The sequence below is a fragment of the Talpa occidentalis genome, unplaced genomic scaffold (genome assembly GCF_014898055.3).
Source record: "Talpa occidentalis isolate TD23 unplaced genomic scaffold, MPIMG_talOcc4v2.1 talOcc4.13, whole genome shotgun sequence".
Taxonomy (NCBI): Eukaryota; Metazoa; Chordata; class Mammalia; order Eulipotyphla; family Talpidae; genus Talpa; species Talpa occidentalis.
In genome coordinates, this window is record NW_023601322.1 from 21,099,555 (window position 1) to 21,124,518 (window position 24,964).

The following is a 24,964-nucleotide window of genomic DNA, read 5'->3' on the forward strand; positions in this document are numbered from 1 at the left end:
CAGGACTAGAGTGAAGTCCTCACCTTGGGCATAAAATTTAAGGGGGTGCAAAAACAAAACCCTCAGTAATGAAGAAAAATAATACTTTACTGTGTTATTTGTAAAAGTAAAAATGAACGCAAAAAACCTCCATAATGAACAAAGTACCAACATTTTAAGAAAGCATGCACCTGCTTGACCCTGCCTCTCTTGTTTCACCCTAGTCTTGGCCCTCTCAGAAGGGGTTCTTTGGGAATAATGAGCACTCTTGGAGCAGGAGGTTCACAGTAGATGGGAGGCCTGGGCTGTGGGTGGGTTAGGAGAAAGTAGAGAGGGAGTTGGTAGAGCATATGTGGGGATCAATTTTACACAGGGAATCCTTGCAAATTCCCTGACCAGCTGTGAGTTCCAACTTGCTAAGGAACAAAGTTACTAGAAATGGGCCCAGCACAGCCTTGGAAGTCTCCACCATCCCAACCTCTCCAGGGCGCTTTGAGCCTTGGGCTCACAGAGAAGGTCCTGACCAGCCAGCATGTCTTTGCTGAAGAGAGAGAGAAGGCAGAGAAAGAGCATGTTTTTGGGGCTACTGAAGAGCCAGCTCTGGAGGAAGCTCCCCAAACCCCTGAAGATCAGTTAGTGACTTACTGGACAACCAATGTGCATATAAAAGATCAGGTTTTCTCTTGTAGTAGAAACTCATCTGTTTCTCCATCTTTTTGGCCTTTTCTTATTTTAAAAATGATCTTTCCAGGGCCTCCCCAGTGGCGCAGCGGTTGAGCACTGGGTTGCGAAGCTGCCCACAGCTTCTGCAGTGCTGGTTCAATCCCCGGCTGCTCCCTGGCCACCGGAGGAGGGTCCCACATGGTGCGCAGACCTCTCCTGCCGCCCTCTGCTCCCCTCAGCAGTGTACTTCGGTCCTTCTGCCTGCTCTGCTCCCTGCTCTGGCTCTGGTGAATTCTCTCACCCTCCCGCGCTTCTGACTGTACCCAGTGCTTGTATAAATAAATAAATAAATCCTAAAAAAATAAATAAAAAAAATAAAATAAAAATGATCTTTCCAATCCATAAATGAGGGTCTAAAAGGGAAAATGTAACAACACAGATTTAATTTAAAATCCAAATTAAAACAGTACTGCAATTACATTGTTCACCTATCAGATTTAGCAAGATTAAAAACATAGATATGAATGTAGATGATATAGGCACCGATATAGATACAGATATAATGTAGATATGTTAAGTGCAAGTGCCTTCCTCTGGGGAAGGTGTAGTGAAACCAGTTTTTGAAGTCATTGCTGGTGACAGCTTAAACTGGTAGATATTTGGAAAAGATTTGGCTGTAACAATTATAGGCTTTGACCCAGTAAATCCTCTCTTGGCAGGCAAGCCAAAGGAAATATTTCAAATACAACATAAATGCTCCTGCAGAAAGGTGTATATTGCCGCGTTATTACACTTGATCTTAGCCAAAAGGCCGAGAAGCGATATTTGCCGCGTTATTCATACTCAGCAAACATTTGGAATAGTCTGGGAATGCTTAAGATTGGATTTTGTACTATGACAAAGTGGTCAGCTGAGGATATAGTTTCAGGCATCCATCCAGAGAAAGAAAGGCAAAGAAAGCTTGCTTCAAAGAGCCATCTGCCTGGGGCCTACATCCAGAGGCCCAGAGGGAGCTTGTTCTAAGGACCCCTAATCCACAAATACTTTCTAATAATGATTTCCAGACTTTAAAATTTCCTCTTCCCTATGCCCACCCACAAAGATCCTAAATTTTATTCAATAGACAAATTTTTCAAATTTATCAAACCAAAAATAACTACCACTACTATACTTTTCCACCTAGAAAATTCCTTCTTGAGGTTTCCAGAACATCTCTTTCTGTGAGAGCTCCTTTTATCATTTTGGGCAGTGCTACTCCTCTATCCCCCAAAGGCATCTCTGCTTCTGGCTCATGGTGTAATCTTCAAGGGCTCATGGGCATTGTAGCATAGGCTTTGGCACTGGAAGGATTTGACCTTTGAATTCCTGCTCTGCTGTGCTGTTGCTGTGTGACTTTGGTCTGGTGGTATAACCCGAGTATCTTTGTCTGTAGCATCTGTCAGGGTTGGGGTGAGGAATCTTTTCTATAATGAATGTTTATTAAGGACCTATTCTGTGCTAGGCAAGATACCAAATTTGGGGAGCTTGTATTCTAATGTGTGAGAACTGTGGTGGTGAAGCAAATATACCACACAATTAAGGAACTTGGTGGCTGCAGAGAAGGAAATCAAGTGTATGAGTTTCCTATTGCTTCTGTAATCAATTGCCACAAATGTAGCATCTTAGAACAATAATTTATCCTCTTACAGTTCTGGAGGTTAGAAGACTCACTGGGCTAAAATCAAGGTGTCTGCAGAGCTGTGTTCCCTCCGAGGGCTCAAGGGGAGAATCTATTCCTTGCTTTTCCCTGCTTCCAGGAGTCACCCTCATCTCTTGGCTAATGGCTGCCTTTCATCTTCAAATCCAGCACTTCACTTCATGCTTTTTGAGACTTTTGTGATTTTGAAAAAGATTTTTATTTATTTATGAATACAGGAACTGGAGTATAAGCCAGAGGTGCAGGAGGTGAGGGGATTCACCAGAGAGAGTTGGCAGCAGAACAGGCAGATCTACTGAAATACACTGCTGAGGGGAGCAGCGGGCCAGTCAGGAGAGGTCTGCTGTGCCATGTGGGTCAGCTCCCTGGCCAGGGATCGAACTCTGATGTAGTGACTGGCCATAGCTTGATAGCGCTGAGACTTAACCCCTGTGCCACCAGGGAGGCCCCGCAAGACTTTTGTGATTAACATGGAGTCCACCTGGGACATCTTTCCATCTTAAATTAATTAATGTAATCAGGTCTGCAAAGCAGCTTTTGCCAAGAAAAGGGATTAGAACTTTTTTTAAAGCCCAGGGGAGTTGTTATTTTACCTACCACCCTACCTATATGCTCAGTGGCTAGTCACTGGGTGTGTTTGTGGGGACGGAGTGGTCAGCAGGAGCTTCTCTAAGCAGCAGACAATTGAGCTGAGACAGGAAGCTAAGGTCCAGCCTGACTTTGCAGAGGGCTGGGGGAAGGGAGGGAAGACAGCAAGGCTGGAAAAGGCATGATTGTTGGAGAAACAGAAAGATGGGTGTGACTTGAGCCAGAAAGAGGCCAAATTGCTGAAAATCAGTTTGACAAAAGCCAAGTTGCTGAAATGATCAAGCCACCAGAAACTTGTTTCTAAGTAGTTGCCTAGAAAGACAGAAAATGCTGTTACCGTGGTAAGTTTCAACAATATTTTTTTAAATTAATAGGTCTTATTATTTAAAGCTGTTTTAGGTTTACAGGAAAATAGAACAAAAAGAGAGCTCCCATATTACCTCCACGTCCCCCTACTCTCTCCTATTATTAATATCTTGTGTCAGTGGGTACATTTGTTATGAATGCTGTGCCAATATGGATATATTTTATTAGCTGAAATTCATACCTTACATTAAGATTCAGATTTGTGTTTTTTGTGTTTTGACAAGTGCATAGTGTTATCCACTATTATAGTATCATACAGAAGAGTCTCATTTACCTGAAAAATCCACTATTCATCCTTTCTTCCTTTCCCCTGAGCTCCTGGCAACCACTTGCCTTTTTTTTTTATAAGACTTATTTATTTATGCATACAAGAGCTGGTGTGTAGGCCAGAGGTGCAGAGAGTGAGAGGATTCACCGGAGACAGAGTGAAGAGCAGAACAGGCAAATCTACTGAAATACACTGCTGAGGGGAGCAGCGGGCGAGACAGGAGAGGTCTGCTGCACCATGTGGGTCACCTCCCTGGCTGGGGTTCGAACTGGTGTGGCTTCATAGTGATTAGACTTAACTCCTCGCGCCACCAGGAAGATCCACTGTTTACAATTTAAAATGCAGATTGGAACTCATTCCATATCAGTTCTTAGATTCTTCCCTCTTTTTTTTTATAGGTGATAGAAGTCCATTGTGTGCCCATCCCACAGTTTACTACTCACCCTCCTATTTGTGAGCATTTGGGTTGTTTCCAAAATTTTGCAATTACAAGCAGAACTATAATGAATAACTTGTGTATTTGTATGTATGTATTTTGGTTTTGTTGGAGGTATATCTTTAGGGTAATTCCTAGAAGTGGGATAATTAAATCAAAAGGTAAACACATATGTGACTTACTAACATATTATTAAAGTTCCTCTCTAAAATTGGGTCTAGTTTCATTTTCATAAGCAATAGAAGTGACTGTTTCTCAGTTTTAAAAATAATTTATTTACATATATTATTACATCATTGTGCATTTTTGTACAATGTTTACTTTCTGTTCTCAGGTGTAGTCCTCATAGCATTTCCACCACCAATTCACCTGTGTACCATCAACAAAGTCCCTTCGCCCTGATTGCCCTTGTTTTGATCCCTCTTCCTCCCCCTCCCCTGCAGAATGTCTCTGATTTATAGTTTTCTGTTTATTTTTGTTTCTTTTTTTATTGTTATTATTTGTACCCCTGATTCCTTATTTGGTTCCCCAATACTCCTCCTGTAAGTGAAACCATTTGATATTTTTCTTTTTCCTTTTGACTTATTTCACTGAACATAATCCCTTCTGGCTCCATCCATATTGCTGAAATTGGCATTAGTTATCTTTTTTGATTGCTGAATAGTATTCCATTGTGTATATTTACCACATCCTCTTGATCTAATCATCTATTTTTGGGCATTTGGGTTGTTTCCAAAGCTTACCTATTATAAATAGTGCTGCAATAAACAGCACTTTTGAACTAATATTTTTGTGTTCTTTGGGTAGATTTATAGGAGTCGAATTGCTGGGTCATATGGTAGCTCCATTTTTAGTAGTCTGAAGAAGCTCCACACAGCTTTCCATAGTGGTTGGACCAGTTTGCATTCCCACCAGCAGTGTAGGAGAGTTCCTTTTTCATCACATCCTCGCCAACATTTGTTGCTGCTAGTTTTTTTAATATGTGCCACTCTCACTGCTGTAAGGTGGTTCTATTTGTGATTTTGATTTTCATTTTCCTGAATATGTTTCTCACAGTTTTGTCAACAATGTATTGTCATACTTATTAATTTTTGTCATTCTGAAAGGTGAAAAATGGCATCTCAGTTTTCATTTGCATTTCTCATTTTTTATGGGTGAGACTATATATCTTTCTATATATTTAAGAGTATGCCCACAGAGTAATTACCTGATATTAGAAAGAGCTCCATATTTAGTTTTTGGCAAATGGACAAGCAATAACATGCATTACATAAGTTGCCCTTTGCTTTCTTTTTCAAAATGTTTCCTTTATCATATGTTAAAAGGTCATATCTATATAAATAAATATGTAAAAATACATTTAAAAAAATTTAAAGATTTATTTTTATTTATTTATTTATTTATTTATACAAGTACTGGGTACAGTCAGAAGCGCGGGAGGGTGAGAGAATTCACTGGAGCCAGAGCGGGGAGCAGAGCAGGCAGAAGGACCGAAGTACACTGCTGAGGGGAGCGGCGGGCGGCAGGAGAGGTGCCATGCGGGACCCTCCTCCGGTGGCCGGGGAGCAGCTGGGGATTGAACCGGTGCTGCAGAGGCTGTGGGCAGCTTTGCAACCCAGCGCTCAACTGCTGCGCCACCGGGGAGGCCCTATAAAAATACATATTTATATATATGGCCATTTCTTTTCTGTTGTTTGTATTTTATTTACCTCATTATCAATAACAATGCCAGTAGTATACTTATAAAATTTTTTGTTACTTTATACTGCTTTTTATGTAATAGGGTAATTCCTCACTCATTTTATATCTTTTCAACTTTTTGGGGGCTATTTTCATTTACCTTCTCTTCCAGGGGGATGTTAGAATGAATTTAAAAAGAATCCCATTAAGATTTCAATTTTGGGGCCTCCCTGGTGGCACAGCGGTTGAGCGCTGGGTTGCGAAGCTGCCCGCAGCCTCTGCAGAGCCAGTTCCATCCCCGGCTGCTGGCGAGGGTCCCACATGGTGCGCAGACCTCTCCTGCCACACCCACTGCTCCCCTCAGCAGTGTATTTTGTCAGCCTGCCTGCCTGCTCTGCTCCCCGCTCTGGCTCTGGTGAATTCTCTCACCCTCCCGTGCTTCTGACTGTACCCAGTGCTTGTATAAATAAATAAATCTTTAAAAAAAAAGATTTTAATTTTGATTGAAATCATTTAACCTTTATAGAGTTACTTGGGGAGAATGGAATCTTTCCAATTTTGTATTTTCCCATCTTGGACTAGAATATATTTCTAGGTATACTGAGCTCTTTGATTGTAATTTTGGGTAATGTTTTATAGTTTTCCTTCAAAAACCTTATTCCTAGGAATTTCATAAGTGCTACTGATAATATGAATAGAATTTTGTATTTTACATTATATTTTTAAATGGATATTGTTGACTACAAGAAAATTATAGCTTTTTAAAAGTTATATTTCATTCAGTCCCTAGCTTTTTACTTGATTATCTCTGACTTTCTAAGCAGAAACTTATATAAGAAATAATGGCAATTTCTGATATTTTTTTAAAGATTTATTTATTTATGCATACAAGAGCTTGGGTACAGGCCAGAGGTGGGGGGGGGGGGTGAGAGGATTCACCAGAGTCAGAGTGGGGAACAGAACAGGCAGACTGACACCGAAGTACACTGCTGAGGGGAGCAGCGGGCGAGTCAGAAGAGGTCTGCTGCGTCATGTGGGTAGCTTCCTGACCGCCTGGGAATCAAACTCATGCTGCAGAGGCTGTGGATTGCTTTATAGTGTGGTGCTTAACCCCTCGCGCCACCAGGGAGTCCCAATTTCTGATATTTTTACCTCTGTCTGGAGTAAGAATATGGGAAAGGTGCTACCTCGGAAGTGGAGGCATTCATAGGGCCTTAGACTTGTGCAGAACTTGTTTGAAATTTTAATTGTAGAGGCCTTGTCAATACCGGGTGACAACATGCTGTGCTGTTCTGGTCTTCATGTTCTTGCGAGGAGCCTGCTGCAGGGTGGAGTTCTCACCAGCAGTGCTTTTGGCACAGAATTGGGAATCAGCTGCTCTGCCTCTGTGGGGTGTTGGGGTGGGGAGCTGGCCAGCTTCCCCAGGTCCTACAGACACCCTGCAATTTCTCCATGGCTGCTCCTGTTTCAGCCCCTGCTGATTTGAGCTTGGCATTTTCAAACTTTCTTGGGAATGTTTGTATGGGTTGGAATTCCTGGTTCCCAACCTCGGTCCATGTAGTCCCATCTGCTTTTTCATAATACTGACATTCTACAAATCTGACTTCTCTTGGGCCCTTCGCTATTTTCTGTTGTTGCTATGGGTCACTTGTTATATTAGTGGGGTCTGGAGACCCATGAGAGAGGTGAAAAGACTTCAGTTTGCCATCTTTATGGGGAGGCAGGGAGAATTACTAGATTATAGAAATAATGAAAGCATACTGTAAAAAATGTGGGCATCTGCTAAGTAAAGAGCTGTGTTCAACATTTGGTGTACATCCTCTTAAGTTTTTCTCATTTTTTTCCTGATGCAGTGTTTTTGCAGACACTTACTTTCTCAGGTTTCACTTTCACTTATTTTCAGCGGTGCGGAGTTGTAACACTTGACAAATTCAAAGCACATATTCTCTTTTGAGCCTTCCAATTACCCACATTTTATAGTCTAGTGCATTAACATAAGAGAAACTGAGCTTTCAGCTCAAAGTCACAAAGCTTCCGTGTGGTGGGTTTGGGACTCAAACCCAGGTCTGGTGTTGAGGACCAGGTGTGTGCCATTTAGAATTCAGGGAAATGGAGTAAAAAGTGAAGATTCTCCTACCCCAGGCTGGAAATCAGCAGGTCTAGGGTGCTGCCTCCTGTCCTTCATGTCTTTGAATCTTTACTGTTTTTATTTGCCTTTTAATATTTTTGAGATGTACTTTACATAAGAGAAAATGCACAGATAAATACACATCAGTACAATCCACACCTCTATAGAAAGATCTTGATAATTATGTGAGTCATGTGGATGTATACATTTCCATCATTCCAGGAAATTCCCTGTGGCCTTTCCTAGTCCACTCTCAATTGCTTCCTGACTCAGGGAGTCACTGTTCTTTTTTCTTTTACCATATAAATAATTCCTAGTACTGTTGGCCTGCCTTAAACTTCCATATAAATGGGATCAGTTTGGAAATACTTTCTGTACTTAACATCTTTTTTTTAAAAGATTTATTTATTTATGCATACAAGCACTGGGGTACAGGTTGGAGGTGTGTGTGGGGGGATGAGAGGATTCACCAGAGACAGAGTGGGGAACAGAACAGGCAGATTGACTAAATCACACTGCTGAGGGGAGCAGCGTGTGAGTCTGGAGAGGTCTGCTGTGCCCTGTGGGTTTGCTCCCTGGCTGGGGATCAAACTCATGCTGCAGCGGCTGGTTAATAGCTTGATAGCACTGTGCCACCAGGGAGACCCAGTCCTTGTAATTTCTTTTAGTAAACTTCTTAGTTTTTTCTATACAAAATCATGTGATATGCAAATAAAAACTGGTTTTTTCCCTTTCCAATATGTATGTATTTCTATTTTTTTTTTGCGTTATTTCTTGCTTTATTTTCTCCTTATGAGGAGGAAAGTATTTTATGTATGTGTCTCTACTGACTCCTTAAATGAACAATAAGCTCCCTGATTGCAAGAACTCTCTTATGTAACCTTTTGAGTAGCTTGTCTGTAATTGGTACACAATTAAACATTTCCCAAGCATCATTAATGTGGAAGCTGCTGTAGGTATCACCCAGATACTCTTTAAGATGTTAATTTAAAAAGATGTTAACTTAGACACAAAATACAATATATAGTGAGAACCAATTGAGAGGAACTGGTTTTAACCACTTCAGGCATTCAGAAGGGGGAGAGGAGACTATAGGGTGAGTTATTTGAGGAAGACTTCAGAGAGGAAGACTTCAGAGAGGAATCTGAACTGGCACAGAAGCAGAGATGGGGTTTAAGTGAAGAGGGAGAAGATGACATTCCCACTGTGGGAAATGCACAGATAAAGGTCCCGGGCAGAAATGTATATCGTCCATTTGGAATACAGGGAAGAGATCAGTGTGGGGAAAATTGGGGGAGAGATGCCGGGGTATTATTATGTGGAGGCTCCAATTATCAAGTCAAGGATATTGGGGTTATGGATTCGGTACACTCACTTTGATGGCAGATCTGTAATGCCATCTTAGAGCTCATGCCTATTGTGTTCCCAGCCAGATGCATTAGAAGGGACAGTGAAAACAAAGACTCCTGAGTGAAGGAATGAATGGACAAGGGTCAATGTCAAAGTTGGTTTATAGACAGAAGTGCTTTGTTTTTCCTGGAAACACTTGAACTCTCTTTTTTATGATACTCATTTGGAAAAAAAGCGCTTTCCTTTTTCTTTAGTAAGGATGGATAAGGAGTGTGGAACTAGTTTCCTGGAAACAAACCAAATGCCAGGCCTCCTGGCTGCCAGCCTAAAAAAACCAGAATTTCCTATTTGGCTGTCATGTTATGATTTCTGTGGGTCAGAGTTTACCGCAGGTGCTTTCTGAGCACAGAGTAGTTTTTCCAAGACAAATCCTTTGCCACTTTGTACTTACCCTTGGACCCTCTTTGTATTCTCTTGGGGGATTGTCTTACTTGGTGGCTTTACAGCCTATCCACTCCTCTGAAGCCACAATTCTGGTTTTTTTAGGCTGGCAGCCAGGAGGCCTGGCATTTGGTTTGTTTGCAGGAAACTAGTTCCACACTCCTTATCCATCCTTACTAAAGAAAAAGGAAAGCACTTTTTTTCCAAATGAGTGTCATAAAAAAGAGAGTTCAAGTGTCTCCAGGAAAAACAAAGCACTTCTGTCTATAAACCAACTTTGATATTGACCCTTGTCCATTCATTCCTTCACTCAGGAGTCTTTGTTTTCACTGCCTCTTCTAATGCATCTGGCTGGGAACACAATAGGCATTTTCATCCTGCAGAGTTTTGCTGTAGATTTGGCGTATGTAATGTTAAGGTAGATGTGTGTGTGCGTGCGCGTGTGTACAGGGTTAGTCCAAGACTTAGAAGAAGCTGCTGGAATTTGCAGTTGAGAGTCGGGACAGCAAAGCTACTGACATGGGTGATGTTAGATGGCAAATCCAGAAGTTAGGTTTTTAAGATCCCAGAGTAGGGAACATGGGGGCTGTTCAGAGATGACTTCTGGAACACTTGAGGGTTGAGGGGCTGGATTTGGATTTGGGAGGGGATGATGTAAGCATCATCTTAGAGTTGAGTACTGCATTTCAGGAGGCAGGAAGAAATTTTCGTGGTTGAGGCAGAAGAGTGTGTATGGAGGGGGTGAGCACAGGAGTGAAAGTCTGTTTCTTTAGGTTTCACATTGCTTAAATCTATGCTCCAACAATAGCTACAAGTCATAGGGTGAAATATATTTCTAACTTGGATTTATTTATATACCCACATGTAAAATTTATCATACTTACAAGAACCATTTTAAGAAATGGTAGGCATGAGTTATGGACAGTAAACTTTTCCAAGCATTGGGTTGAAATAAGCTTCAGACCTTGGTCCTGCTGAGTTTCTGTGGGACTCCTGTTTGCTCAGGTAGGCCATGAGGAGAAGCAGCAACTGGAAGGAAGGAATTCTGCTTCCCTAGTGCCCAGGGCTAGGTAGAGAATGAGTTTTCCTCCCCTCCCCTCAGAGGCAGAGTTGCATCTCTGTGAACAGGGGATTGAGAAGGGATAATCCACCTTGGCTGCCTTGGGCTGGGTGAGTTCAAAATTCCCCAGGACACACCCAGAAGCAACCTCATCAGCCTCCCTATAGATTGGAGTTTGAATCAGGCAATCTCTTGTGTGCATTTGGGAATAGAAAATATAGACTAACCTCATTAGGGGACCCTTCTTTGGTTTGGGGAGCTGAGGGGGTTTTGGTTTTTAAAATGCACTGCATCTGGGGCTACTGCTTTGGGAGACTAGGCAGCTCCAGCCACAGAGCACTCTGTAGACTCAAAGAGGTCTGCACTGCTAATTTAAAATTAAAAAATAATTCTTTTCCCCCAAATGAGACCAATGCCCATGTGGAACATATTGGATGCTGGACTCCCCTTCATGCTCCCCAGTGGGATGTTGGCCTATCATTCCCACTCCTGGGACTTGGCTCCTGGCTCAGAGGTGCTCCCCTCAATCCTCAGCCCTCGGACTGGGCTTGTTGGTTGTGGTAACTGAGGTCAGAGTCAAGTTTAAAGACAAAGTGGGGCCTGCCCTGGTGGCACAGCGGTTGAGCGCTGGACTGTGAAGCTGCCTGCAGCCTCTGCAGCGCCGGTTCAATCCCTGGCCGCCAGCGAGTGTCCCACATGGCGCAACAGACCTCTCCTGCCACGCCCACTGCTCCACTCAGCAGTGTATTTCATAGGTCTGCCTGTTCTGTTCCCTGCTCTGGCTCTGGTGAATTCTCTCACCCTCCCGCGCTTCTGACTGAACCCAGTGCTTGTATAAATAAATAAATAAATCTTTAAAAAAAATAAAATACAGACAAAGTGAACATTTTATAACCTCTGGTTAAAAAGGTTGCAGGGTGTGAGTCACTTTCCACTTAATAGGGTGAAGACACACCCTCCAGATGGCTGGAGGGTGTGCCCAGTGCCTACTCCCAGGAAGGGACACCAGCAGCTCAGCTCCCTCATCCAAGCATCTCTCAGCCCTCTGTCACTTCCTTCCTGTTTTGTGGCCTTTCTGTTTCATAATTTTAAAGACTCTTCCACAGCTACTTGCAGTCTTACTTCTTCTATTTTTATTCCTTTTGGCCATGCATTTCTTGGAAGTCAAGTGTTTGAGAAACCTCAAACATGGTGGGTGTCCCGGTGTTCTGTCCACTCCAGACCCTGGGACTGCCCATCTGTCCCTGTTCCTGGTCTGACTCGATGTTGTCTTTCCTGCCAGTGTTCGGACATCCTCAGCACCGCCGGCTACGACAGCATCATCCAGCACCTGAACAACGGACGCAAAAACTGCAAAGAGTTCGAAGAGTTTTTAAAAGAAAGGTACTTGTGGTTTCCACTCTGAAAAGAAGGTGGAGGGCAAAATGCTCCCACACAAACAGGGAACAATTGTTCTCAATGGTGCACAAGACACTCTGCTGTAGGTTGTGGAATGAACTCAAGTAATAAATGGTATCTCTGGCCGAAAGTTCTTAGAAAATAGTTTGAGGAATGAGAGTTATGAATAAAACAACAAGCAAAACACAGAATACCTCTCTTACTCAAAGTTCACATGACACCACTTTGCTTTCACGAAAGCCCTAGGTTAGTACCTGTTTCTGCTCACAAAAGAAACCCAAAGAGGACTTTCCTTTTGTGGCAAAAGGTGAAAAGCAAAAATAGCATTCAGTGTTTTGTTCTTCACAGCTGTAGAGGCAGGAGCCCCTGACAGCGAGTCTCCAGAGCTGCTTTACATAAGCTGTGTGTTTACCATAGCATTCCTGCTTTTAATAGGTGTTAGTGTTATTTTAGGTTTATTTTAGGTTTTATATACTATTTGATTTGATATGATTTGGTAAATCTATTTTGAGTCTGGGAACACTCAAAAATTTTTCCTTATGAATAGATGGGAATTGCTCCTTCTGCTTTAGGCCATTTTGGTTTACAAAAGATTTCATAGGAATGTTTCACGTTAGAACAGCAGGGAGAATCTGCATAATAAAACTCTATGTAATGTGAAAGACCTCCTGAGAGACAGAGAGATTGTGGAGGAATTGTTATAGTGTTATAGGACAGGGAGAGGGTCAGCCCAAACCCCCCCCCCGCAAACCTGCCTATTCTAAATGGGTTCTGCCATCCGCCGCATCAACACAAAACATATAAGACTTTAATGGGAAGGAACTTTAATAAAACTAGGAAACAATACAGGTAAGGCAAAGAGTCTAGTTTCTAAATGAAGCACCCAAAGTTACCCGACCCCTCGTGGGTAAAAGTCCATCCAAATGGGATTGGCCCAGAGCAAGGCCCAAAGCCTGCCACAAGTCTAAAGCATCTTCCAGTGGGGACCCACAGCAAAGGGTCAGAAATAACCAGACAAGCCCTGAAGGAAAAGAGCAAAATCAACATCAAGATAAAAACTGCCATTGTCACCTCCCCACGGGTCTCACCCACATCTGTGTCACCCAGTCCACGACCAAAAGACAAGCGCAGTTTCTTCACGTGTCTCTAGGCTCCATGCGCCTCCTCCAGGTCTCCTGGCTCCATCCTGCTTCCTTCCTCAGTCTCCTCTTCAGCTTCTCCTCTTCCTGCTCAGCTCCACCCTTCCTTGGGTGGGGCAGGGAACCTGGAACCTCCCCCTTTCCTGGGGACCACCCTGTTACAGAATGAGAATAAAGTGGGGGGGCAGCTTCCTGGCAGACATCCTTAAGGTGGCCCTCGAGGGCAAGCTGGTTTTGATAGGTCAGGAGTATCCAGGTATCCATGGGAAAGAAGCAGCTAGGAGGTGGGAAGGACCTTGGTTCCTGTGGTGGAGGGTGGGGAAGAGCATCATTCGGAGACCCCTGGGTGGAGAGCAACGAGAAGTAGGCAGGGCAGGTATGCCTGGGGCAGTTGGACTTGGTGGGTGGGGGCAACGTGCATGGTTTGGAAAATTTTCTTTTCTTCTTAATGAATAAAGTTTTGAAAAATTCTAAAATTAATGGGGTTAGTTTTGTGGAAAATCTTTTTTTTTTTAAAGATTTATTTTTATTTATGCATACAAGAACTGGGGTGTAGGCCAGAGGTGTAGGGGGAAAGGATTCACCAGAGACAGAGTGAGGAGCAGAACAGACAGATCTACTGAAATACACTGCTGAGGGGAGCAGTGAGCAAGACAGGAGAGGTCCGCTGCACCATGTGGGTCAGCTCCCCGGCCTGGGATCGAACTCATGCCTCAGTGGCTGGCGCTAGCTTGAAAGTGCTAAGACTTTAATCCCAGTGCCACCAGGGAGGGCCTGTTTTATGGGAAATCTTATTCATCCTGAATAATCCATTTCCCAAGGATTCTGGATGGAGTGCTTTGGGGGATTTTTGTCAGGTCCCAAATTAATTAATGGGTAGTATCAGTACTTATAAGGCAATGAGTGAAAGAGTCATCATTTGGACATACAATTGTTATCACGTGGGCCGTGGCAGTTATTTATAGGGCTCCACCTCATCACTCAGATCCACCCCTAGTTCCCCGTAGGTAGTCCAACATGGCAGCATATTCCTCCCCATGTTCCTGGAGGTGGTGAACATGATACACCCTCCCCAACACAACCATCAAAGTGTTTTTGGTCAAGTCTCTTTACTTTCTACTCAAGAGAACTTTAGGTGACACAGAACTCAGGTTACTCACTGTTGGAAAGTGAAATTATTCTCCTTGAACTTTACAAATGTCTGGGGGAGCTGGAACCCCTCCATATAGTGAGTCTCAAGAGGGATGGATGGGTCTGTCTACTCTCAGCCTCCAGGGAGCTGGTCACTGCACCTCTTCCTTTGGGGAGCCCAGCATCCCTCTTCTATCTGAGCTAATAGGCAGCACTGACATTAAGTTACACTTTTCCTTTCTCTTGCCAGGCATTGGAGATGGGCTTCCTCTTTTCTTACCAAACAGAGCTCTAACAAACGAGTTTCATGACTGTGCAGGATGTAGAGATTGCAGAACACCCTTTGTTTTTTGTGTTCCTCCTCTAGCTATGCTTTTATAAAATTTCTTCTGAAAGTGAAATAGCTTTGCCTACATCCACGAAGGAATGGCCAAGCTTTATTCCCTGCCCAGGAGGACCATCTAAGCACCCCCTGGCATGATGGGCGTGGTGGTCTAAATGAATGGTGTCCACACTTTTTTGAGAATTTTTTTTTTTTAATAGAGGCATGTTTTATTTATTTATTTGTTTATGCATGCACCGGGCACAGTCAGAAGCGCGGAAGGGTGAGAGAATTCACCAGAGCCAGAGCGGGGAGCAGAGCAGGCAGAGGGACCGAAGTACACTGCTGAGGGGAGCAGCGGGCGGCAGGAGAGGTCTGTGCGCCATGTAGGACCCTCCTCCTGTGGCCGGGGAGCAGCCGGGGATTGAACAGATGCCGCAGAGGCCGCGGGCAGCCTCGCAACCCAGCGCTCAACTGCTGCGCCACCGGGGAGGCCCTGTCCACACTTTTTTGAATGCCCTCATTTTTGAAATGTATTTGGTGCTGCCACACAGTATGCACATGCATAAAACAAAAGTTTAGTAAAACATTACTACCCTTTTATTTTATTCAGCTATATTTAAATTTTTTAACAACCAAAACCAGTTCTTTTACTATCAAACTATTACTTCAATATTCCCACTCCCCCTGTGCCTTTAAATCTTCAGAAATATTTCAATCATGTAAATACAAGAATTAGAATTCCTCTTACAATCAGTTGTAAAATAATTTTTGAACATTTTAATAGCATTTTATTTAACCAGTGTTAAATAAATAAATATCCTAAAATATCCTCATTTCACCATGTAATCCAAATGCAATTATTGACATAACCAGTGATCTCCTTTTGTGTGTGAGCGAATTTTAATTACACAGGGCAGCGTTATCAACTGTAGTCACCATGTTTTAGGTCAGGGTGTCAGACGAAGGTGCTCTGTGTGGGGGTTTGAGACCTCCAAGCGAGTGGTTAGACTGGCCTCTAGACTTCCTCCTCTGTGTGCCTGCCAGAAGTTGCTGTGTCTCTGAGAGAACATGTGCTCCCTATATAGGGGAAATTCATGGGAAGAAGTGAAGTCCTCTGCAGGTTTGGGGGTACATCTTTAACTCTTGCTCAGTTAGGTGTGGGGTGCTTATAGGGCCTGGTGCTTTGTCTGTCAGACCTGGGTCACACTATGACATTGCTAAAACATCCTCCTTGGGTATGGAGCACAATAATACTTAGCCACTGTCAATTTCATGTGGAACTCTGGGACTTGAAGGACTAGATGCAAAACACACACCAACACAGGGGCAAAAATAAAAGCAGTTTACCATAGATTGCTTATTTTGAGTTCATGTATAATTCACATGCATTAGTAAAAATATTATATGAAATGTGGCGAACATGCACCTTACCTAATGTGGCAGTTTTAGGATTCCCTGACCCGCCCAAAGTGTCAAAGTCCTGTCAAGGAATTTCTGGCAGTTCAACGTGCCCAGAAAGCAGCAAGGTAAGGAGGAGACAGTGTACCACCAGGTGAGCTCACTACCTCCCATACCCTCTTGGGGAGAATGTCCCTGCACGCCAGGTTTTACTGCCATTATGGAAACTAGGAAGTGCTCCTTTCCTGGGTTCTACTTAAATGGATTGCAGTAAACCTGTTTACACTTATTTAGGGATGAACAGTGACCCAAATGCAAGACTTAGTGTCCTATGATATTCTGGGGCAGGCAGGAATGTTGCTTTTCTGGCATCTGTACCTCTGATGCCTGAGCCGAATTTCAACACATGCTATCAACTCTGGGTGATTTCTTTCAACTCTGCAAAATATAACAAAACAGAGTAACCAACAATCCATCAATAAGTTGTAAATTTACTGAATTTACCCTTTTATCAGCTAGAAAGGCATAATGATGATAGAGATTGATGCAGCCACAACCGAATTCTAAATAGTTATAACCATATATTGAGCATTTGTAGTGAGGTGATAAGTAATTTACTAGGACAATCTAGATGGTGACAGGATCCAGAATAGTTCCAGGGAGATCTCACACAGATCCAGTGTTTATGACTCATCAGCTCTGGGCAGGGCAGGTGGCTCTCCAGGGCAGTGGATTGTTTCCCAGCACAGAGATGTTCTCTCCCTCCTTGTCTTCCGGTTTCATACATTCTTACTCATTACACCCACTCTCTATTCCAGCCAGACAGGTTTATTAGTGAGCAGGATTTGGATGTCTGCATCTCTTTATCTTTACTCCATTGTCTTCCCACTTGGAATATCCTCCTTTTTTGATCCCTAGGCAAATGCTCCCCATCCTTCAAAGTCCAGGTCAAATTTTCCTCTTCTTTTTTCTTCAAGGGAAGTTTTCTACATAACACTCCAGTCTGAGGTCTTCCACTGGTTAACAAAATGAACCTTTCTTGTCATTGGTAGTCCATTGGAATATCCTTTCTCTAGAACCCCAGATGGGGTCAGACATCTACAGAGCTCATGATATGAGCAGGAAGTGAGAAACATAAAAGCAAGGATAATTATACCACAAAAGGGAACTAGGAGTGGTTAAATGGCATTATTTTAATAGCTGCCATTTATCGAAACCTTGCCTGATATGAGCTATCATATATTTTGCATACATTATCACATTTAATTCTTATAACAGCCCTGTGTGATAAGTTTTATTGTCCTTATTTTACAATTAAACTAGAACTCAGAAAAGTTATGTAACTTAGCTAAGGTCAGACAGTGACTGAGAGGTAGATCTTGTTTCAAACCTAGGAAAGTTGGGCCCTGGAATCTGTGCTGTCAGTCACTGCAGGGTGGCTAGTACAGTGCCTGGCACACAATAAGTACTGGGTAAATGGTTCTCATTACTAATATAATTGTGTGAAACCTGGGAGGTAGGTAGGGAATATATCATTACCTCTATTTTACAGATAAGAAAAGTTAAGTTGTATTGGGGTTTAAATAATTTGCCCAGGGCCTCCCTGGTGGCGTAGCGGGTTTCGCATAGTGCTGTGAAGCTGTCTGCAGCCTCTGCAGCGTGGGTTTGATTCCCAGCCAACCAGGGAGAAACCCACATGGTGCGGCAGACCCTCTCCTGTCTCTCCCGCTGCTCCCCTCAGCAGTGTATTTCAGTCAGTCTGCCTGTTCTGCTCCCTGCTCTGCCTCTGGTGAATCCTCTCACCCTCCTGTGCCTCTGGCCTGTACCCCAGTTCTTGCATGAAAATAAATAAATCTTAAAATAAATAAATAATCTGCCCAAAATTACAAATTCAGTAAGGAACCGAGGCTGAAATTTTATTAACCCTGTGTCTGGTGATTTTTCCACTTTTTTTAGTGGTCTCCTAAGAAGGCTGGGCATATTTTGTAAAAGGGGGTTTGGCCAGAACTTGGCAGCCAGGTCAGTTCTCTCAATTGTGCACAATGACAGGATCCTAATTAAGGAGGATGGAGGCAGCTCACAGAGCCCTTCACCTCTGGGATTGTGCACACGTGCAGGTTAGAGGTCATACCTGTGGACTGTCCATTCCACATCCCCAATACTGTAGGGCTCTGGTCTCATCCTGTGAGCTGCCTGTAGCTCTTTTGTAGGGAGTGGTCAACCTGCCCTGGTTACCGTCATATTCTGGGACCCTCACTGTGGGCCAGTTACCTCTCAGGGTAGACCGAAGGGTGGCAGTTTGCCAGGGTGGGAATGACAGACTTCCTTAGGCATTAGCACTCTGCGGTCAAGTTACAGTCAAGCTATTTTGGACTATATGAGTTTCCTAGGGCTGTCATCACAAATTAGGTGGCTTAAAACAATTGAGATTTAGTCTCAGTTGTTTTGGAGGCCAGAAGTCCCAAATCAGAACATTCTGCAGGATCATGCTCTCTTGAAGGCTCTAGGAAAGAATGTCCATGTTTTTCTCTGTCCTTGTTTTTTACTGTCTGTTCCCTGTTTTTCTTTTAACTACTGGTGCTGCTGACAATCCGTGGCTCGCAGTTGCTATCTCCAGTTTCTTCCTCTGTCATCACGTGACTTCTTTCTCTCTGTCCTCATATATTCTTTTTAAAGACTTATTTATTTATTTATTTATTTATTTATTTATTTATTTATTTATTTATACAAGCACTGGGTACAGTCAGAAGCGCGGGAAGGTGAGAGAATTCACCAGAGCCAGAGCGGGGAGCAGAGCAGGCAGAAGGACCGAAGTACACTGCTGAGGGGAGCAGCGGGCGGCAGGAGAGGTCTACACGCTAAGTGGGACCCTCCTCTGGTGGCTGGGGAGTAGCCGGGGATCGAACCGGTATTGCAGAGGCTGCGGGCAGCTTCGCAACCCAGTGCTCAACTGCTGTGCCACCGGGGAGACCCTGTCCTCATATATTCTTGTAAAGACACCAGTCATAATGAAGGGCACCTCCTGCTCCAGTGTGACTTCAACTAATTACGTCAGCAGTGACCTTATTTCCAATTAATGTCATATTCTGAGATACTAGAGATTAGGACTTCAAAATATTTTTGGGGGGTGAAACACATCAACCCATAACATGTCCCTAATAGAATGGTCTGGAAGCTGAAACCTGCAAGGTAAGCACAGCTGTGAGGTGAGAACCCAGACACTTGGCTTGAGTTCCCTAATAGCTAATGCTGATATTAATCAAGGGCCCAGGCCTTTTTTTTTTTTTTAAAGATTATTTATTTATTTATTTATACAAGCACTGGGTACAGTCAGAGGTGTGGAGGGTGAGAGAATTCACTAGAGCCAGAGTGGAGAGTAGAACAGGCAGAGTGACGAAGTACACTGCTCAGGGGAGCAGCGGGTGGCAGGAGAGGTCTGTGCACCATGTGGGACCAGTGGCTGGGGATCTAACCGGCGTTGCAGAGGCTGCGGGCAGCTTCGCAACCCAGCGCTCAACCGCTGCGCCACCGGGGAGACCCAGGCCCAGACCTTTCTTATGTCAGTTTCCTCCTCTGTAAAATGACGGGGTTGTGCTTTATATTCTGTAAGATTCCCTCAGGATCTAACATTGTGGTTCTTCTCAAGGAATTTGTGATTCTATTGACGTGCTTTGATTTGGCATTTAAATAAAAGTAAGCAAAATATCAAAATGTCAGATCTAATAGCAAAAACTACTTCATTATATTTACGCATTTTCACTTTGGTTCAGCTTGGAGCTCTGGGTTGAGGATCATCCTGAGGCTGCTTTCTGGCCCAGTGGAAAGGGCTAATTAGGATGATGTTTGCTGTGGGTCACGGATAAGGAAGTGGCACATGGATTATTCCTGGTTTGGAAATTTGAGTAAGGGAAAGGTAGAAGTGAGCTGAAGTTCTCAAGGAGGGCTTTGTAAAGAAAGTGTGCCAGCTAAGTATTAAGAGGAGTAGTATTCCCTGTTCTGTTTCCTGTATTATTTTGTGCCTTTTCTTTATGGCCCTTGCTACGTGGTAGTAAACCGAAGTATTGGCTTATATCTCTCCACCAGATTATGTATTTCAGACATCTCTAGGTTTTCCTGATATGAAGTTTGGCACATAGAGGATGTCCAATAATGACAAGTTGATGAACAGATAAGAGGGAAATTTTGAAAAAGTACTGGGAAGAGAGATCTAGGTAAAGCATACCTATTTAAGCATGATTTTTGCCAAAAAAATTCAGTAATTCTTTTATTGGCTCTAGGGTCTCATTTGCTAGGGGAAAATAACCCTCGTAAGCTTGTGGTTGTTTCCCTGATTTCATAAGGAGGATGCTGTAGTTTCACTTTCATTAAAGTTCCTTCTTTTCTCCAAGGAGCATGCCATTGTGCTTGCTTGAACTCATTACTTACCAGGTTCTAGGATTTTCCACTATTCCATCAGATGATGCTTATGGTGTGTTCAGATTCATGATGCCTTAATGTTAGAAGAGAGGAATTGAGTGTCTTCTCTTCCGGGAACCACAGAAGATTATAAAGAAATCTTAATGGATATAATTCTGAAGGGATAAAATATATGTATCTCATATATATCTCTATATATTTATGTGTGCATATATATTATGAAAATGGCCTTAAGATCTTTTTGCAAGTAAAAATATTAAATATTCACTGTAGAGAGTCATACATTTTTATATAGATATAGTAAACAGAGATTCAAAATGGTAGAAATAGTTTCTAGGGACTTAGACTGCATCCTTTCATACAACTCAAGTCAGTTTCAGGTGCATTTCACTTTGCATTATCTGTGGTTGACAGAAACTTTAGAACTATATTCCAAGAGTAGAGTTTCGAGAAATAAACAGGATTCTTGTTGAATTAGTAGTACTGAGGGGAAGTACTATCTAGAAGATCAGATGGGCTTGAAGGACAATGCCCTTAAATGGTCTCAGAGCAAATAAATAGGGTTTCCCACAATGCCAGGAGCAAGATGGGCCCAAATGTACAATAGTTGTGCTGAAACAACCACCAAAAAAAGAAAGAAAAAAAAAAAACAAAAACAAAAAAACGAGAGGGAGAGTGATAGGAAGTTAAAAGCAAGAGAAAAAAATCAGGGTCCATAAAAGATGATCCAACATCTGGGTAACTGATCCCAAGTATAAATCACCAAAGGGAACACTAAAATTATTCAGAGGTACAACCCAGGAAGTTTATAAAATAAAAAACCAAATAGATCTAAAGAGTACAGTATAAGCCAGGAAACAGTGATATACAGTAACCAATAAAGATTATGATTACATAAGAATTAAATTAACATGCATCTTGGTTAAGTTGCCAAATTAAAAAAAGAATCAGAGTTTCCAGGAAGGTTAAAAATAAAACAAAACAGGGCCTCCCCGGTGGCGCAGCGGTTGAGCGCTGGGTTGTGAAGCTGCCCGCAGCCTCTGCAGCGCCGGTTCGATCCCCGGCTACTCCCCGGCCACCTGAGGAGGGTCCCACATGGCGCGCAGACCTCTCCTGCCGCCCGCTGCTCCCCTCAGCAGTGTACTTCGGTCCTTCTGCCTGTTCTGCTCCCCACTCTGGCTCTGGTGAATTCTCTCACCCTCCTGCGCTTCTGACTGTACCCAGTGCTTGTATAAATAATAAATAAATAAAAATAAATCTTTAAAAAAAAAATAAAACAAAACAAAACTCAACAAAATCCAACAACAACCCAGTTGCCCACACAGGAATAGGTAGGGGAGGGGGAGGATCAGAATGGAGCTAGGCTTCCTCAGTGACAAAAAACAATGGAACAGCTTCAGCAGAGTTTTGAGGGAAAGTTAAAAATTATCCATCATATCAGTGTCATTCAAACACAAAGGCCAGAGGTAAAAAATCTTCTCCACTTCCTGGTTGTTTTGACAAAAAAATCATTAAGTGATGAAATTCAGTCAACCAAGAAATGAACCAAAATAAAAATCTTAGGATGGATAAGCTAAAGAACCAGAACTGGTGGTGAGCATCAAATCCATTTTATTTTATTGGGAAAGATTTATTTATTTATACATATAAGAACTGGGGTGTAGGCCAGAGGTGCAGGGGGGTGAGAGGATTCACCAGAGACAGAGTGGGGAGCAGAACAGCTGGATCTACTGAAGTGCACTGCTGAGGGGAGCGGCGGGCGAGACAGAAGAGGTCTGCTGTACCATATGGGTTAGCTCCCTGGCCAGGGATGGAACTCATGCTGCAGTGGGTGGTGTTAGCTTGATAGTGCTGTGTCATTAACCCCTGCGCCACCAGGGAGGCCCCAAATCCATTTTAATAAGCAGTTAAGGGGCCTCCCCTGGTGGTGCAGGTGTTTGAGTGCTGCACTGTTGAAGCTGTCCGTAGCCTCTGCAGCGCTGGTTCGATCCTGGCCGGCCTGCAAGGGTTCCAAGCGGTGTGGCAGACCTCTCCTGTCTCACCCGCTGCTCCCCTCAGCAGTGTATTTCAGTTAGTCTGCCTGTTCTGTTCCCCACTCTGTCTCTGGTGAATCCTCTCACCATCCTGTGCACCTGGCCTGTACCCCGGTTCTTGTATAAATGAATAAATAAATCTTTAAAAAAAAATAAGCAGTTAAGGTTAAACACTTGGGAGAATTATGATTGGAGAACACAAATGAAGTACAAATAATGTAAACAGCAGTGTTAAAGAAGAGGTGAAAGCAAATGTTAATTGGTTCATCTTTTCAGTGTGTTGTGGAACTCCTACCTAAAACTGAAACAAGTAGTTAAAATAGTTTAAAGTCTTATTCCTCTTAATTATTTTCATAAACCTTTCCAACCTCTAAAGGATCTTTTAGGAATGAAGTTTTCCTGTGACAAAGAAACAATTCTTTGAAATTCAGCAATTGTTTCAGCTTTACTTTGTTTTCCTTTTCTTCTGCAAAATCGAAATAAAGTCAGGTTTAATATTCTATTTAAAAAAATAGTATGGTCTCATTCTTTTAAAATTATCCATGTCATATCTATCAACCTATCTTCACACTTGCATAAAAGAACAAACAAAATAAGCAAAATACTCCTAGATCTGGACAACAGGATGGCAGCTACCAGAGGGGAAGAGAGTTGGGAAGAAAGGTTCTGGGGCTTGCTTGGCAGCTGGTGGATGGTCACTAGACCTTTGGTGGTGTGAATTCAGTGTTAAGTACATTTGTCAAGGTGTGAAGCTGTACTCCTGAAATGTATACAGTGTTGTCCTGCACTTCTGACTGTACCCAGTGCTTGTATAAATAAAATAAATCTTTAAAAATAAATAAATAAAGAGCTTTAAAAAAAAAATAAATGCCCTTTGCAGTCATCACCAAATGTTATTACTAATTATTTTTACTTGGTAGAATTTTGGACAGTTTGTTGCTTTCTTCTCTTCTCTTTTATTGTTGCTTATTTTTTGAATAATAATTATGTGTCATTTTAATAAAATGGATAAAATCATTATTTAGAAAAGACAAATGAAAGAAATTTTGTAAGATGTGAGAATAAGTATTACTCTTCCTAATCTATAAAGAAATTTCAAATAATAGGAAAAAGGCAAGAGAGTTAAAAATTGGGATGATATGAATTGGTAACTTATAGAAGAATAGGTCTAAATTGGCAAATGTTCAATAAACACATGAAAGGATGTACAACTCACACTAGAAATCAGGGAAATGCAAATTAAAACAATAGTTTGTTTTAAACATCTCTCCCTAGACTAGTAACAATTAAAAAGGATTATTAATATCCACTGTGGGTGGGAGTGTTTTGGGAATGGAAACTCTTTTCCACTTTTCATGGGAATATGAATTGAAAGGCTATTTGGAGGGCAAGTTGGTGCTATTTCCCCAAATTTAAAACTAAGAAAGTACATTTAGGTTTTTTTTTTTTTTTTTGGCAATAGTGAAATACTGGAAATAAATAAGGGGAACCTGAACTATGGAGGACTTCATATTAGAACACAGTGCATCTGTAGGTGCTGATAAGTCAAGTTCTGGAAAGACCTTTGCACTGAAACATTGTAAGACATTGTTGAAAGAAACTGAAGACACACAAAGAAATGGAAAGATGTTCTGTATTCATGGATTGGAAGAATTAACACTGTTAAAAATGACCATTATACCTAAGCATTATATAGATTCAATGCAATCCCTGTCAAAACTCAAGGAAAGTTCAATAGGACAATGACTAGGTGAGAGAGCAACAATTAATAGAATGAATTCAGTTACGCAACTATAACAACTTATATTTATGTGAGGTAAAAAAAATGTAAAAGAAGAGAGAAAGGACTAGAAAGACACCAACATTAACATTGGCTGTGCCTGGGGAGATGAGTGGGGATGAGGAAGAATGTGAAGGGGGGTGTTCATGTTTATTCCATTTAACTTCTTATAGTTTGAATCTTTTGCAATAAAAATATATTCATTGATTACTGGTATCATTTTGTTAAATTTGAAGAAAGGGGGGTAGAAGAGTCTAAAGTCCAAACCAAATAATTATGGTTTAGATAAGGGAGGACAGGAGCATAAATTTGGAATGATGACAAATGGCTATGGGAGGAGGGAAATGAGAAGGGACTGTTTAGAGCTGTAGACAAACCCATGCCACACTGAGTAGCAATTGGTGGTTTTGTCAGACATATGCCCCCTGCATAAGGTGCAGGCCTTATATACTGAAATTTCTCCCTTTTTTGTACAATTCTGTATTTGTGAATGAGGAACTTTGCATAAGATGGTTGAAGGGTATCAGAGATGGTGGGAGGAGGCTTGGGTCTCAGAAAGTAGCATGTTATGGAAATTTTTCTTACTTCATTTATTACCTGTACTATACTTACATATTCATTTATTAACATGTTATATAAAATTTACCATTAATATTAATATATTAATATTAATTTATGATACATTATTA

At 42.2% G+C, this 24,964-nt stretch overlaps 1 protein-coding gene and 1 pseudogene across 2 annotated transcripts in view; one reads left to right on the forward strand and one right to left on the reverse strand.

Moving 5' to 3' along the window:
• Positions 1-24,964, forward strand: part of PSTPIP2 (proline-serine-threonine phosphatase interacting protein 2) — a 72,332-nt gene that overhangs the window by 10,504 nt on the left and 36,864 nt on the right. For both annotated transcript variants that reach the window (XM_037508585.2, XM_037508584.2), the window contains exon 2: positions 11,938-12,038. In XM_037508585.2, the coding sequence (XP_037364482.1) occupies positions 11,938-12,038 (101 nt within the window). The remainder of the gene's footprint in view (positions 1-11,937; positions 12,039-24,964) is intronic.
• On the reverse strand, positions 1,307-1,465 carry LOC119243890 (U2 spliceosomal RNA; annotated as a pseudogene).